Genomic DNA, 17,643 nt, shown 5'->3' on the forward strand with positions numbered 1-17,643 from the left:
GAGTTGAAGCATATGAATAGGTGAGGTTAAGGGATTCAGCACTGAGGAAAAGCAGGACAAACTGATTTCATCTCCTAAGGAGAAAAAAAAAAAAATCTAATTTATGAACTATTAGTAGTAGCTGAATATAAAATTATGTTAAAATGACAGGAACAGTCTAGTGGGCATCACAAGCACCATGGTTTTACATAGAACACAGCTTTCTGTGTGACAAAAGGAAAATTGTACAATTTCCTTGAAAAGCTTTATTTCAAACACATACCTGTAACTAGATATAACATACCTCTAAACTCTCAAATATGACAGCATGAGAATTAGAAGAACAGCATGGGTTGAGAATTTTTTTAAGGAAGTGATTACAACTCATCTACTATCTTGCTAGGAAATTAGCTCCAATTGCCTCAGACTAGAAGCTACTCTAAATAAAAAGGTAGCAAAAACGTCTAGCAAAGAAGAGTAAACACTGAGTTGAAGCAGATGCTGTAACTGAAGTCAGTTTGGAAAAATCTACTTTGTAAAGAAATCAGGGAAGTGCATCTAAAGGTTTTAACACTGGCTTGCAATGATGAAATGAATGCTGCATTGCCTGGGAACACCAACCTTCACCCAAGGGGCACAGTTTAGTGTGAAGTGTCCACAGACTGGACTCCAGTCTTCTGGAGCAGAGTGCTACCACATAAGCCCCACTGGACTGCTCTGAAACACTAATTAATCCACCCTATTCACAGAGATCACACTTACTGCTGCTGTCTATGGTTGATCACTCAGGAAAACAAAAAACCAAATCAAATCTATCCTAACAAAAACATATTATCCCCTGACTCCCATGAAATTACAAGAGGGCTCAAGTACAAAGTTCTGGTTTTAATTCCCCTAGAGCAGCTTGTAAATTATTTCTCACCATACTTTTCTTCCCAGTAGTTTGTTACTTCAAGCTAGCATATCTTTCATGACAGCCATAGCCTTAAATCACTCATCTTTACTAACAATGACAAAATGATGACTTCCAAATCTGTGTAATGTCCTGTGGGATCACAAAAATACCAGCATTCTGTCTTCAAGAGCACAGATAAATATTATTTAGGTTGGAATATGATAGCCACCATGTCCTGTGGTCCATTCTCCTTCTAGCTCAGTCCTCCAGCACAGATAATAATTGCAGCAAGGAAGCTACAGGGCACATCCTTCCTGGCCTATTCCCACTAGTTTCCATACAGTTCTGGAGGTTGACAGAGGGGTTTTTTGTCTCAAAGAAAGTGAATTATTCTTCTGAAAAGGGTCTTTTTACATACTATCATGTTGAGTTTATTAGCTCATTTAAATCAGACACTTGAAATATCTGACCAAAATAGGCTTATGCGCCTCAGTTGGGCGGTTTTTTTTTTTCAGCTCGAGTTCAGCATGTGAGGTTATATCAACTATCTGTGCAGCAAATGCCACCAGAGTAAAATCCAGGCTTGACAGCTATTTTGGGCTGCTGGATTAGAAGTGTTAACTGCATTAATGGGGCAATGAGAACAAAGTCTTCTGTGGCAAAAGAGTGATAAAACACTGGGTAAATCGGCATATCTCAGCTCCTCTAGAAAATATCTACTGTTGGAGCAGCCATTCAGGTAATACAATTCTTCAAGAAGTTTCACCCATTTGCTGTCCTTATCTCCACAAGATGGAAATTTTCACACGCATGGTTTTTGTGGGGTGGTACTTTTGCAGATGAGGCTATTCTGCTGCTGCTGGAAGACTACTCTAAGCTTGGTCTTGAATACAAAGAAGGACACACAGTTACGGTAGATCAGCAGGCCTACCTGAATGTAACGCAGTAATACCAACAGACTTCACTGGTATTCTAAGAAATAAATTTCTTTCAGTTAAAACTACAAAGTCAACTCACCAAATGAAGGGATTAAAGCTTCTGATACCTTCCATTTTAAGCATGTTTAAAGTTGTCATTCTCTGATAGTAAAATGAAGGGTTTGGGGGTTTGTTTTAATAAAAAACCCCCTAAGCATTAAGCACCTTTTTCTTGACTGGCTATCTTCTAGAATAACAGCATTTTTCAGTCATCAGGACAAAAACAGGACAACACATCAGGAAACACCACACTTGGTCAACATTAAGATATTTTTCTATTTGATTATCCATACAAGCTAAGGAATTTAACATTTCACAGATGCAGTACAGAAGCATAAAACCAGGAAAAAAAAAGAGATGCTAACACATTCAAAATGTTTCAAAAGCGGAATCCTGTATTATGCATCTCCTCAAAAAAAAAAAGATCCGCAGACCCCCTAGTCCAGTTCTTTCCATGGCTGCACCAGTACAAGCGCTTGCCCAAGGATGCCCTGATGGGGCTGCTGAGCGAGCACCTCTCCTCGACCCTAGGAAGCATTTAGGGTTTTACTGGAGTGCTGCTATTCTCCTGCTGTCTCCATCTGGCACACCAGTCCTGCAGGGCTACAGCCAGCTGGCACAGCTCGGAACAGCCTTGGGGCCGCTCTAGACTACACAAGGGAGTAGGCCAGAGGAAAGCCAGCACCATAAAGAGCTAATTTACAATCCCATTATCCCATCATCCTCAACTATATGCAGCATGATCATGAGCTACACATGCCCTGTGACCAGATGCTTTAAACCAAAATTCAAAAAAAGTTAAAACATCTTAAGAGAGTTTGATTATAAAAGACAGAAATCTTAACATAGATAGGCCTGTCTAAAGAGGGAAACAAGTGGCTCATAACTTGATTACTTTGAAAAACACTATTCGTTTCATTAAATTAAACACAATATGAAAAGGGGATTTTCTGTAATAGCTGATCACAGATTACAGGCATTCTACACTCCCTGGTTCATTTATTTTTCACAAGGAAACTGGAGTAGAAGCCAATTATTTGCATACAGGAATAAGTTCTAATGACTGCAAACATAAGACAAGTTTCACGTATCAGGCTGAGCACACACTAGTGCACCTGTGAAAGCCTGCGGTAAAATAGCAGGTACAATCACACAGCTGTAACAGATACAGAGGTTACTCCATGGAACCTTTCAAATAAAGTCAGTATTAGCCCCACTTTACAGAAGAAACCATTAGTACGTGGAGAACATTCAAACACAGTCAATCTGTCAGTGGCAAAGTCCAGAGGAAGGCAGCAGTTGTTACTCAAACTGCCATGTGCAGCCTCCAAGCGTCACCACTCAGGTCCTCTCCCATCACCCGGGGAACTCCTCCCCTCAAGCTACCAGCACTACAACACTACAGTTGTTTGTTCAACCCTACGTTGACACGTAACATAGAGCCAATTCAGGTGAAATATTATTAAGAGGGGAAAGAAATCTTTTTCATCTTTATCTGTTCTTTCTGGTTCACAGCACAATCGCACCAACACAATGCAGTACAACAGCAAGAACATGGAGCCAAGAGCTGGTAATTCCTTTGACAGTTAAGGAAAGACACACACACCCACAGCTGAAGAGTTGGATTTCATGTTCCCCACTCTCTAATCTTTGGTGGTGATGGACAGAAAGGTCCAGATTTCACATCTCTTGCTCTCCTCTGGTAAATCAAATATTGCCCTATCCCCTCTCTGAACGGCATTTTTGTCATCCAAACCATTTGCCAATTCCATCACATACTTCTGTCTCGCTAATACCCACATATATAACTCGTTTTTAAATTTGAATTCAAGCTTTTAAATTTTGTCAGATTTGCTAACTCACCGCCTTCTCCTTAATGTTGTTTTCTTATGTTCTTTATACCACTGCTTAAAACAACTTGTCTGCAAAACAGTTTCAACCTACAAGTACAACGTGCTTACAAAATTAAATTGCTTACTTTATAAAGAATTGCTATAATAAAGTAATTCTTCAAGTCACCACTAATCTGGAGTCCTGTTTTCCTACAGTCAGACTTTTGCAGTATGCAGCCTAACACAGACAAACACCCCCCCCCCCCCTACTGCCTGAAATCTTTCAATAAGTCCCTGAAAACTTGCATTCCAATTATGAGATGTCCCTGTGACCTCAAACATACCAGGATCTCTCCTCTCAAGTTTCCTTTTCATAAAATACTTAACCACATGGATGAACAAAAGATTTACTTAGCGTCGTAAAGCAATTCCTCTAATGATCCATGTATATTTTTCATTTTCACACTTGGCACTGTTTCACAGTTATACAGTGATATACTCCATATAATTATGAACTCTGGTACCACTCCACTGCACTTTGTGATTTAGGCCCCTTCAATTAGCAAACAAGTGGTTGAGAGCAACTCTACTGCATGTGCAAGTTTGAATCATTTCTGGTAACTGCATCAATGCAGAAAAATTGCAAAGAGATGCAGAAAAGAAATTGAATTTATTGGGGTAACTCTGGAACTTAGTTCTATGCAGCAGAATTACTAAGTGACAAGGAAACACATCACTAAAGGAGTACTATAAAATTACGCTGGACAAAGCGTAAGATCAATTTCCTTCGGGAACAGCCTCATAATGACAGAAGAGCGCCTTGTTCCTCTTTACGCACATAACTGCAATTACTCTTGAAACTGTTTTCCCTGCTTTCCTCATTCTGTTCTCCGCATCACCGTTAAGGTCATCCCACAACCAAAACCACAAAATGTAATCACAAATGACCAAAGAATTGAGTGTTAATCATTCAGATAAACATATCCAATAATAAGCTTTAGAGGGGGAATGCTTGCTAAGAGAGCATGACAGAAGTCAGAAATGTACAGAAAACAAGATTATATGAGAATTTCACCCTGGCCACTAGCTGCCAAGAACGACAGTGATCCAGTTTGAGAACAAAACTGGGAAGTAATATGAAGATAACAAAGCACAGCAAAGAAAAACATAAAACCTTAAGACAAATTTTGCATCTGTCACTGGATAGCACAGGGTCACAAAAGCTCACCTAACATAAATGAGGTACTGAAATCAGTCAGTTATCTCAGCTGTCTTCACTTATGAAGTCCTCATACATCTGCTGTGCAATAAATCTTACCTTTATTTACCAAGTATATTCTAAAGAGGGTCCCTTAAAATCTGACTTGCATGCAATAGCGGGTCTGAATGCACAGGACAGAAGCACAAATTATAATTAGACAAACTTTGTGACACAAGGAGGGGAAGATTCATCTTTTTAAAAAAGAAAAAAAAAAACAAACCAAAAATTGGGGCAGGGGGGAGGCAAAAATAAAGGCTATAAGCTGCTGTTTTCTCTCCTTGTGCTAACACACACTGAAGTAATACAGTTCTAGTCTGTACTTTATGCAAAACAAAAGCCCTTTAAAAACAGAAGCAAAACATTTATATAAAAGCCCTGGCAGTAAATTCAGTAAGATGAATCCAAAGCCAAATCCTATTTAAAAAAGTCTACTTGGATGCATGAACTTCTGAGTGACAAGCGAGGCAATCGCCACAAATGGAACTCGGTGTCACATCAGTGTTTGATACTCCATCATCCCCATCACTTAACTATGTTCAAATACTGCAGGCTCTCTCAGGTGTTCAGGCAAAAATAAAGTTACTACTGATTTTGTAACTTTTACATTTTTGACTTATACATACTACTTTTTAAACTGTGGATTAGCATACATATATACACACACACACGAAAACTTGGTTTAATATACTAGGGCAAGAGTTGCAACACAGAACTCCAGATTAAGACATTAATGAAAAAGGAGATATATTCTAATAATCTCTTAACTGAAATTAGATTAATCAGCTCTACAATTTAATTCTACATAAATACAACTCACTGAATTTATGAATAGTTATATTTTTACGTGTACACACAGAACTCAGCTGTGCACACAAACCAACTGCCACACTGCAAAAGCAGAATGGGGTAAGAACAAGACCGTGTCAGCGTAGTTAAACCGTTCTCTTTGCAGACTTAATACCAAGGCAATGTCACATTTAGTAAGCTGCTCCTCACTACTACTTTTAATATGAAGATATTTGACATGTTTAATGTCCGAATTTGTTACAGGACATGAGAACTTGCACTAGCCCCAATATTTATGCTAAGATATTTATTTATATTATAAATACAAAATATTTATGCTACATTTTAACTGTGTTAAAAACAACTTTTGTTACTTTGTCCACCTTTTTTTTTTTTAGTTTCACCTTGTCTAATACCCATTTCTTTTTATTCAATGACAAATTTAGTACGCTGTAGACCTTCACAGAAATAATTCCCAGGGAGATGCTGACATCACCTGTGATACTATGCAAAAGGTAGACAAGAGCAGCCACGTTAATTTCAAGCTCCATTAAACACAGGAGAGGAAGAATGAGAAGGGGGGGGGGGTAAAAGTTATCCTTCCCAACTTGGAAAAGCAGCAGACACGAACAGAAAAAAATGTAAGAATTTTAAATTAGTGTTAGATTTAACAGAGATTTTAAACAAACCCAACTTCAGTAACATTCTACCAAAGTAGACAACTGAAAAGAGTCAAGTATTTGCTGTATTTCACACACAAAAGAATGTGACAAGATAGACTGCTTGCTGCTAATCAGTTACCAGCTGATAAAGTGAATCTCAGGTTACTTTTGAGTCAGCTGGTGTCTGGTAACAGTTCGCTTTACTGATCATCAAATAGGTCTTGAAATAGATAAAATGATTCTTTTTCTTAAATGAGAGATCAGCATGGTGGAAGCCGTCCTAGCACTGAAGCAAGCCACAGATCATTCTGGAACTGCTATGCAAGTTGCATTAATGTGGTACCACTGCTTGGAAAAAAACATGTTTTGAACCAAACAGAATGCAGGTTAATTTTGCAATGAGTAACTCTTTACAACATTGATTATATTACTAGCTAGTGCAGCAAAGTTGTTTTCTTGAATTAAGCAGAACGTACATAAAGGACTCCCAAATCAATACGTAAAAGAATACAACTAACCAAGACAGAGCCTTCATCCAGTCAGGACAGATCTATCAGCTTCTAGAACCGCTTCCACTAAGAAAAGGTTCCCAGTTCAGGCCTCTCGGATAACATATGGCTCTCCCGACGCTCCAGCACTGCTTGCTGACAACACAGTCCAGGATAATATAATAAACTGTAATGTCATCATGGCATTTCACTCACTTAGCTCCATTGCCCATAGGTTAACAAGAGATCTGATAGCTTCTCTAGGCAGCTCTTTCTGTCCGAGTCTAGAAAGGCTCTAACAATGATGGCTCTTTGCATGGTTAAGAAAAAAAAAAAAGATTACTTTTTTATAATATAGCTCTAGTAAATCCAGCAAAATGCATAGGTCACCTTCAGACTGCCTTTCTTGTGATACCACTATAACTGATATATAAGCAAGACTACGTATGTATCTCCTCACCTTAGATGCTGCCACATGCTACAGACACATTATAAAGACTTGGAGAACCATGAGAATACAGGAATTAAAAAACCAAACCCAATGTTTTCAAGTAACTATCAGTCAATGAAATGGAAATGATTGGCCGATGAAAAAAGCCCTTCATGTACCAGGAAAAAGATGTCAGGAAACCACAGTACCAAGTCAATCACACATAAACATGAAAAACTATGGGAGCTATGTTTAATGTGAGAAATGCAAGCTTTTAAACTGAGTTAATCTTCCTCCAGTTTAAAACAAATCAGCTACCACAGCCACCGTTGGGAATCAAGCTAACAGCATTTGTTACAAAGCAGGATCCCCAGAGTACATCCAAAAGAAAAACATACTTTTTTTTGCCCAGACTCAAGTAGTAGTAAGTCAGGAGAAGGGGAGTCAGCAATTCACAAGCAGACAGCCTCCACTATCAGTCAGTACCATTTGCCCGTTGATTTGTTACTCCAGTTACTAAGACGGAAAATCCTCAAATGAAAGAAGGAGAGTAGAAGGTTTGAAACTGATTTGCAGCTCCGGTTTCATGTTAACGCTACAGATTAAGGCCTGAAACAAAAATGAGGATATCAGCTAACCTTTGTTTGGGGTTTAAAGCTTTGATGGCTTAAAATAAAGCTCAACAGATAGTCCAACAAATCAGACAAAGCCATTCCACTCTGCTCACCTTCACACTACCAGCTGTCATTCTAGTTTGAAAGCTTTCAACATTTTCAACATCAAACAAATAGGACCGTTGACTGCAGACAAAATTAAAGAGATGCTACAACTGCTCCCAACAAACAGCCTGGCTATTAGCAAACCTTGACTGCTGATAAGACTACAGAAAAAAAGAAGCCTTCTTGTCCAGCATATCCCTTTTTTCCCCTTCATCAGCTTGTGCAGATTCATCTTCTCTGCGACAGGGAACAACCAAAAGTATGGGGAAAGTTGCATTTATTGTGCTTGTTTGTCTTTCCATCCATATTAAGAAAATAGAGAAGGAAATGATTCCAATACAACTACTATTCACAAGTCAGCTTCAATGACAGAGATCTGTATAACCTTTAAATCAGACTGTAAGTGCTGACCTGAGAGATATGAGCAAGCGTTTGGTTAAGTCCTAACAATCCAGACCCCACAACTCAAGAATTGCTGTTCACCACCTTAGAGTTCATGGTGCAAGACTAATTCCTAACCTTTGGCCCAGAAACCAACCATTTATTTAAAAACATGGTAGAGGATACAAAACAGGGATTAACACCACTAGGAAGAGGAACATCTTGTATTATATTTTCCTTCGGCGCCAGAGACATAAGCTCAGTGGAGCATTCTCAATCTGGCTTGTTCCACATACGCAAGGCTCTGCTGTGTATGGAGCTAAAGTCAGGGTAATAAATGGTAAAATATGGAGCTAAAGTCTGGGTATCTCTCACACCGAAGATCGTGTCTTCACACCAAGAGGAAAGAGAACATTACCTTCAGCAGGTCTAAGGACCTTTTTGCTCCTTAGAGGTTAAGAACTAAGGAAGATTGTTCAGGTATGAAACTGGAGACCTCCTGAACAATGAAGCTTGCGGTTGATTCTGATACTTCTTACAGGCTTTCAGGGAGAAGGTAGTCCCCACAACACACGGCAAAGAAGAACATCCTTCCTGAGCGAATCAGACAGTTCACAGAGGCAGCCAAAGTAGAGTATGCAGCTGAAAAAGAGACATGCTTCTTGAATCCTGGACTCCTCTTTCAAATTCTCCACAGGATTTGTAATCCAGAAGTTTGGTGCATATGCTAAAAACGTTAAAGAAAAACAAGCTAAGGTTTCCTTATTAATTTAAGCAATCAAAACACCAAGCCTGAGAAGGTGGCACAGCCTAAGCAACACTTCCCTGTTCCTGGACAGGTAGATGAGGCAAGGCTGTAAGGGAGAAAGCAAGTGAGCAAGCATGCCTCAACAGGCATGAGATGAAAAAGTTCCACCATTAGCTTACCCTGTGACTGCAAGGTCATTTTAGCAGGAACTTCACATGTTGGTTTTAGACTGTGAACCACAGTACTTGCTACTGAAAACATGACATGGCATTTATTTGCTAGGATATTATTAAGCTTTTTCTACTTTGAAAGTCAGGAAATGAACCGAAGTCATTTGAGTTTTAAGTACCTCTAAAATTATCTGTCAAATATTATAAGGAAAAAAGGACTGAAGTCGCAAGTACATGGGGAGAAGGATACCTGAGGAAAGGTCATCACCTATAAAAGAAAATGATTCTTCATATCCAAAAGCATCAATCAGTCCGGAGGGTCCATGTAAAGAGAGAGTAATGGAAAAAACAACAGAAGCTCTCCAACAGGAAGAAATATGCTAGAACGCACCCGCTGTCAATGAGAGTGTACAACCCCTGACAGGCAATTATTCTTTGATCTATTGGCAGAAGCACAGAACAAACATTCTGAAATTCCAGATAGGACCTTGTGCAGATCATGACTGTGGTCATGATGAGCAGTTTACTTTTATCATCAAGAGCCTTTTCAGAGCAGTGATAATAAGAACCATTCAGAACAAGAAAGACAGTTTTCCTCCAAGGTGTATAGTCCAGTAACACAGAATTTAATTGTAAATTCAGCTGCCCTTCAAGCACTGAAACACCATTATTTACCAACTCCTAGACACAAAGATGCATCTACATGTCTAATTGCTCACTGATGGGGACCAAAAACTCCATTCAGCACTGCAAACCAGAACTTTCTCATCTGTAATTCCAAAGGAATAAGCAAAGCATTTGAAGCGTGACCCTACAGAAAAATGGAAAAAGCTGACACGAAGGGCTTGCATAAGTCTCTTTAGCATCCTCTGTCTGTTTCATAATTCCTGAATGGGGGGTAGTGGTGTCAAACTAAGGACCTCTCACACACTGTTACTTAATTAAGTGTGAGGTAATTTCCACATCAAAATATTCAAGGTAAAGTCCATGACCTACAGAAACATAAGCTTTGCCATCAGCTTATTAAACAGATTCTAACTATCACAAATTAAAAATCAAGAGTTACAGGTCAAAGTCCTAAAGCCGAGACAGTCAATCCCGATTTTGTGCCACTTTACACATAGCTTGAGCCCTGAAACCTGGTGCCAAATTTTAATGACAATTATTACAATTTCAAGAACCACTCTTCAGATTTCTTCCTCTATCCCTTTTCCTGTTCCACTCTTCAAACAGCGCGAGAGACAGGTTTTGTCTTCGCTTAGGTTTTACCATCAACCACGCATTTACACCACGGCAAAGCCTTTGCCTAGAACAGCATGTACTACGACTGCTGCACTTTACTACTTTGGCCAAGATGCAGTGAGGTGAGGCAAGCTACAGCCTCGCTTCTTCACGTAGATACAGCGATGCACCATGACGACTGCTAAATCAGACAACGCTTCAGAAGGAAATATACTCCTAAAACCTTCACCAGAATTCCACTATCTATAAGATATAGACATAATTACCTCTTCCTTCTGACTGAGAATTCAAATATACGTTCAGGAGATAGCTTTACAACTATAAACTGTGCTTTACAGCCATTCTATTCAAAACGCTGGCTGTAAAGCATACTGAACCGAGAGCTGAAGCTTGTAAAAGCTTATTCGCAGAAAAGGTACGTATTAAAAACGAATAGCAAGCAGCATTAAAATGGTCTTCCAAAGCATAATGCAGTAGGCAGTGTAAGTAAAGGAGGAGGAATGGACACTTTCTGCCCCCTGCAGTTCCCATTGCTATCTAGATTTTTAAAACAGCCTTAGGAGGGATAGTATGTTGCCATTCTAGAAACCTAACAATTTACATCTGGCTATCACCAGACAGCCAAGACATTTTTCACAGCTAGGTTCGTCTGACTAACAGTTGAATCGACCAATGCTTCCCATTAACGATCAACTACATATGTCGAATGTTTTCTGTGATAAATGAATGATGTGACTGTCCTTGATTTTGCAACAGAAAAGAAAATCACCTTTTACCAAACCCTTAATTTGACCTCATCATTTTGATTAGGACTAAGAACAAGAATCCTCACCAATAAACGGGTACTCTTAAGCAGTCAGAGCTATGCTCCTAAAATATATATACACACATACATAATATATGTGTATATAAAATATTAAAGGACAAAGGACTGTTTTCTAGTTATTAGGCAATAAACATGCCTCCAAACAGAAAATACCATTTATCAAATTTTACATGTAAAACTGTAAGGCACACATATGGACAGAGAATTTTAGTAAAGAAAAATTCCATGGAAGGTCTCATGTCCATATGCAGGAGAGGTAAATGTAGTAACTGTCCTTTACATACTTTCTTCAATCTTTATGAATATACTCTGGGAATTGAACCCCAAATTCGGCTAGCCAAAATGTTTCCCTATATGTGATCATGTACTCCCACATACTTCAGGTTGGATAAATTGAGGAATCCAACTATTTTCAGACTGGTAACCTGCTTAAAAAAGGGGGGAAAAAAAAACCCAAAACATTTTTAGCACATATTTGGAAAACTGATGTTTTCCATGAGATGATAGATAATTCTGAAACAATCCTGTTCTGCTTTATGAGCCCGGCTGTGCGAAGAGGAAGTGCAAACAGATTGATTACAATGGAATATAATTTATTTCCAGATGTTTTTTCAAGCAATGATGAACCCATCACTACCATTAGATTTCAGAAGAAAAAGCCCAAACTGTTGCAGCATACAAATGGTATGCAGGTTACAAAGGATGCTCCACATTTTTTAAAAAAAAAAAAGCTAAAGTGGTAATTTTGCTAATGAAATTTTATTTTCATTCTTTCACGTAACACTTGATTTATACTTCTCTGAGACATCTCACTTGTAATTTTTTTTCTTCCACAGCACACATGTAATATTTTCCTCCATTTAAGCTTTAAGTACCATGTATTATCTACCAATTTGTATTTTGACACTAAAGGCTAAATAAAACCAGATTTTGACTAATATACTTCATCATAATATTGACTTGTGGGGGACTACAAATACCAAAAACAAGTTTGACTACATTTTGCAGGGCTATCAAGTAACTACGTACATTTAAAAGATGTTTATTCTCAGATTCCATTTTTGCCTCTAAGTAAAAAACTGGAAAACTGGATTGTCCCGAGAACATGAACAGAACACAGAAAAATGATTAGCCACCTCACCCCTGAAGTACATATTTCATACTCTAGTTCTATCATGAATAACGAACTGAGCAGCTTCATGCAAAGCAACTGGATTCAGGAAGTTTTCAATGGGTTGCTTCAACATAAACACAATCCGTGCTGTCCCAAACCCCAAGTTTTGCTACGTGTAGCTGTTGCGCTCCCCTCCTCAGCCACGAATATAATGACTGATAGAAATCTGCCAAGTCACTTTGAAGTAAAAATTAGTTGATTCTAGGGGAAAAAACAGTAATTAGGTGCATAGTTAAGAGAGAAGTCCTCTAGAAACACGCATGGGGTAGGGATGGAATTTTAGAAGACGTGGGAAAAAGTGCTCTTCCTCTCGCATTTTGCCTCCTTAACAGGGTTTTTTCCTGGTGTTTGCCTGCTCGGTGCATGCCCCAAGCACCAACACGCTCCGAGAGCAAACTCCCCTCTCCCCTTCCGTGTACTCCAGACCGAGCCGGTTCCTTTTCTCCCCCCGCCCCACCACAGCAGGAATTCCCTTTTCCAAGTGGATTACCAGAACGAGCAGCTTTTCTTTTTTTAAGGGGAAAAAATAAATAAATAAATAATCCAGTCCTTCCCCCCCTCGCCGCCTGCGGGACCCGCAGACACGCTCCCAGCCATTGTGCCTCCCCGCTTCCCCCACGCACACGCCGCCGGCCTCCGGGCGGCCCCGCCGCAGCCCCCCGGGCTCGGGCGCGCCCCCGCGGGGCTCCCCGCCGCGCCCCGGCGGCAGAAGGCTTCGCCGCAGGCCGGACGTGCCCGTTGCCCCGGGCCTCCCCTCCCCCCCCGGCCGTATTCCGGGAAACCCTCGCTGCCTCCCGCACCTCCCGGGAGGAGGCGACCGCGCTGCGGAAAGCCAGCCCCGCCGCCGGGGCAGGTGGCAGGGAGGGAGGCCCCACCGGCGGGCGCCGGGGCTGGCTGGCTGGCTCCTTCATCCCGGTGACCGGCCCCGCTGTACTTCCCCCCCACCCCCCCCCCCCTCCCGCCCGCCTCCTCCTCCCGGAGACACCGACCGCTTCCTCCTCCCTCCTTCCCCCCACGACCGCATGCCGGAGCCCGGGCCCCTTCCCAACCGGCGGGCGGGGACACGGGGCTGGGGCAGGCTCGGGCCCACCTGCCCCGTGGGGAGGGAAGGAGGGAGGGAGGGAGGGAAGGAGAGAGGGCGGGCGGGGGCCCGTCCCCTCCCCGCGCCCGCGGGCAGGCCGAGGCGGCGGAGTGCGTGTGAGCGGCGGAGGGAGGGCGGGCGGGTGGGTCGGTGGAGGGAGGGGAAGGGAAGGGGGGAGGAGGAGGAGGAGGAGGGGGGGGTGCGAGCCGCCCCCGGTACCTTGCGCTTCCTGGTCTCGGCCGAGCCGCTCCACACGAAGCACTGGTAAATCGCCCGCAGGTTCTGCTTCCAGTTCTCCACCTTGAAGCCGGTCACATGGCAGCACCCGGCCGCCGGCGGACTCATGTCAGACCCCCCCACATCAATCCGCCCGCAAACGGGCCGGGCCGGCGGGCAGCGAGCCGGCCCCTTCCCCCCCTCCGCAGCAACCGCACGGACACGGACGCGGGCACGGGCCGGGGCGGCCGCGCGCCCGGCCGCCCGCCCCCCCCACCCCCCCCCCCCCCGCCGCCGCCGCCGCCGCGCGCCCGCCCTCAGGGGCTCCGGCCCCTCACGCCGCCGCCTGCCGCGCGGCCTCCGCCGCCCCCCCGGGGCTGCTGTGGGGGCGCGGGGAGCGGCTGGCACATAGAGCCGGGGCTCCGCGCCGCCACGGCCCCCCGGCTCCGAACAAAGCGCGGCGACGGGCGGGCAGCGCGCACTCCCTCTCGCCCGCCCTCTCCCTCACACACAAAGATGGGGCTCTCTGAGGCGAGGAGGAGGAGGAGGCGGCGGCTGTAGCGGCCGCTGCCGCCCCCGGAGTGGCCGCCGCTCCCTTCTACCTCATAGAGGCCGCTGTGGAAGCGGCGGGCGGAGGGGAAGGGGAGGGGGGGCGCTGGCGGCGGCGACCCTGGCCGCGGTGTGAGCGAGCGTGTGTGGGGAAGGGGGCGAGTCTCCGCCCGCCGCCGCTCCTGCTCCCCCAGCCGGCCGCCCGCTCGGCTCTTGTCTCTTTAAACCGTCCCCCCCGCCTCCTTCGTCGTCTCCTTCCTCCTCCTCCTCCTCGCCCGCACCCCCCTCCGCCCGCCGTGAGCAATGGTCCGAGCCGCTAACTCAACCTAGCCCGCCAGGCCCGGAGTGGGACAGACCAACGGGGAAGGGGCGGTAGGTGCGCCCCCTCTGCCCCGCCACCCTTCAGGGAGGGAGCCGGAGGGGGAAGGAGCGCGGCAATTGGTCCCCCCGCCTGTCACTCCGCCGCGGAGGTGTCCGTCTCTAGCGTCTCATTGGTTTCTTTCCCTTTCTTCTCCCCCCTCCACCCTTCCTACCTAGCATTTCCCCCTGCCGGAAAGGGGCGGGAAAGGCTCGACCGATTGATAGGACAGCCAGCCAACGGAAGAAGGGGCGGGGACTGTGTGGCGAATGTTGCAGCGGGATTGGTCAAAAGGGCCGTCGGTCACGTTCCGAAGCGAGAGGGGATTGGCGATGGCCGGCTGAGGGGGCGGTCCCTCCCAGCAGCAGCCTGCGCTGTGGGGGCAGCGCTGCTGTCACATCCGCTGGTCCCGGCTGTTTCGCTGCTCCCTCAGTGATTTCCTGAGGGGGAGAGGGGCGGCGGCGGCCGGGCCGCTCCCCGGGGCAGGGCTCCCGCTCCTGGGGCAGGGCTGCCTCCCCGCCTGTGCCCCTGTGTGCTTGGCAGAGGCTCTGCCCGGCAGCCTTGGCCTCCGCGCCGGGCAGCTGTTAACGGCCTCCGTAACGGCTCAGGGCTCCTGCCCGGGAGCGCCTCCGGTAATGCCACAGCGGCCTCCGGTTTGGTCAGCCGGTATTGCGGGACAAAATCAACAGGAGAGGCAGGCCCTTCCCCATCCTGGTCGTTCGCAGGTTCAAAAAGCCGAGTTCGGCTCTGTGGGGGCAGGTCTGGGTGTAACAGGCCTCGCCGAGCATCGAGATTGTTGGGGTCTGGGGAGATCTGTGCAATGCTCCGATTTGCCCCGAGGACCATATATGGTCCCTCTCCTGATGCTTCCACAGGGAAGAAACACAAGTAGTGTATAGCCAGAACTGGTGTTATTTCAGGTTTTTCCTATAAATGACTATACAAATGAGAAGACAGTGAAAAAATTCTGAATCTGTTTGTAGTTCTTAGCTTATGTGCCACACACACTACAGAGTTACATAATGGTGGAGTGAGGCAAGAGGAAAAGGATGGGAATTCTGCCATGATTTGTGAAAAGAGAGGCATGAGGCTTTGCAGAGACTGGGTTCTTACACAGGCCCTGGAAGGACTGCGAGAAGAAAGGCAGTGGTTAAATACCACTGCATTATTTTCTCAAGCCATTTTTGGATACATCCTATTTACATTCTTTCTCAGCTATAATCTTGACGTCTTTACCTGGCAGATTTTTATGAGGCCCTGTCCAGTTCTCTGGCCTACAACTTGCAGAAATCAAAGACAATTGCAACTATCGCCTGAGGACAGAACCACTTCCGTTTTCTTTAGAGGTGCTGCCATTTTAGAAAGAAAGCAGGGGGATCTGGTAGTAAGAGATGTTTTTTCACGATTTGTGTATAACCATAAGGTTTGGTGGCAAAGCAGCTAGGGAATGCAGGGCTAGCAAAAGACCTGAGTTTATACCCTCAGATTGCGAAGCAGCAGCAGGCCACGCTGTCCTGCCAGCGTAGCTGTGTGCCATATGGGAGACCTCCTGTAACAGTAACGCGGATTGTTCAGTCTGCCTGGCTCGTGCGGCTTGTTAGCCTCTCCCTGAAATCCCTCTTCCATGCAGTTTGGGGATGACAGCTCCAGCAATAGAACTAGAATTACCCCACAGGAGAAAAAAAAAAGATGCCAAGAGGCAGGAAAGGGCCCGATTATCCTGCTGTGTACACAAGCTGGTAGAGGTTGCTTGTTGCGCTGCTAGTATTGCTAGTTGCACTGAATGTTTCAGCAAATTATGTGTGAAATCCGGAGTGAGGCTATACCCTCTCTTTGATGCTACATAATCATTAGACCTATGAAGTCATCATGGCAAGTGGGCAACCTACACCTCTTCTTGAAAAGGTGACAAGAACTGGTGCTGCACATACTTCCCACGTGTTAACCCGTCACCCTCAGAGGCATCGTTACCTGTGACACCGCAGCATAACGCTTCCAACCACACTCGAGTGTTGCAGCTCTGACACCACCTACTCGCCCCAATGCATCAGAGAGACTATGAGCCATAACAGGACTTCTAAGCCCTCGTCCTTTCTGCATGAGAAGACTGTTGCACATGCGTGACGCCTTCCTGATGCTAATGAACACAGTTTAATGACCCCAGTGCTGAGCGTTTCCCACATCAAGGAACGGCTGGACGTCTTGCTAAGACAGTCATTCTCCCCAGCCTGAATGGCTCTTTTATAAACATAAGAAACAGTATGAACCAATTAAGCCATATTTTCTCCCATGCTTGGGACAAGCTCCCTGATGATACCTGTGTAGCTTCCTCTTTCCTTCCTTTGAACCCTCATCAGGACCCTTTGCTTGCAGTGTGCACAAAGAAGCCGAGGCTCACTAAACTACTTGCATATCAATACCAACGTCTACCTGATGATTAGTAGGTTGTTGCCCTGAACTCTGCTGCTCTCAAAATCTCTGTCTTATTTTGTCTTAGCTCCTAAGCTGTTTGGAGCAGAGATATTTTTTTTTTTTCCCGCATTTGTCCAGGAAGGATTGGTGGGGGTTATGAGGTGTTACAACTGAGCTAAAGTGAAACCTTTTTAGATGTGAGAAGACTCTCCTGGTGTTAAAAACCAGCCTCACAGATTCAGTGATCCTTCTACTTCCACTAAGTCAATGTTAATATTCCTTATTGACTTCAGTTTTAACAGAATTGTACTCTACATGCTGCACACTTGTCATCTCTTCACAAAGACAATACCAAAGAAATTTCTTACATGCCATGATCAGACATACCCTTTAATATCACTCTGGTTTTAACACCAAACCTACTGTAGACATATTCAAAAGAGTCTCACCTACGAAA

At 44.5% G+C, this 17,643-nt stretch overlaps 1 protein-coding gene across 3 annotated transcripts in view; it reads right to left on the bottom strand.

Annotated features, from left to right (window-relative positions):
• USP22 (ubiquitin specific peptidase 22) overlaps window positions 1-14,106 on the bottom strand; it is a 111,730-nt gene extending 97,624 nt beyond the window's left edge. For 2 of the 3 annotated variants that reach the window (XM_074840428.1, XM_074840427.1), the window contains exon 1: window positions 13,871-14,106. In XM_074840428.1, coding sequence (XP_074696529.1) covers window positions 13,871-13,996 — 126 coding nt within the window. In that variant the 5' untranslated portion in view covers window positions 13,997-14,106. Of the gene's footprint in view, window positions 1-8,828; window positions 9,044-13,870 lie in introns of those variants that run through there. The other variant, XM_074840424.1, reaches the window with a different exon arrangement.
• Between the last annotated feature and the right edge of the window lie 3,537 nt (window positions 14,107-17,643).

This window comes from Strix aluco, chromosome 15 (assembly GCF_031877795.1).
Source record: "Strix aluco isolate bStrAlu1 chromosome 15, bStrAlu1.hap1, whole genome shotgun sequence".
NCBI classification, from domain to species: domain Eukaryota; kingdom Metazoa; phylum Chordata; class Aves; order Strigiformes; family Strigidae; genus Strix; species Strix aluco.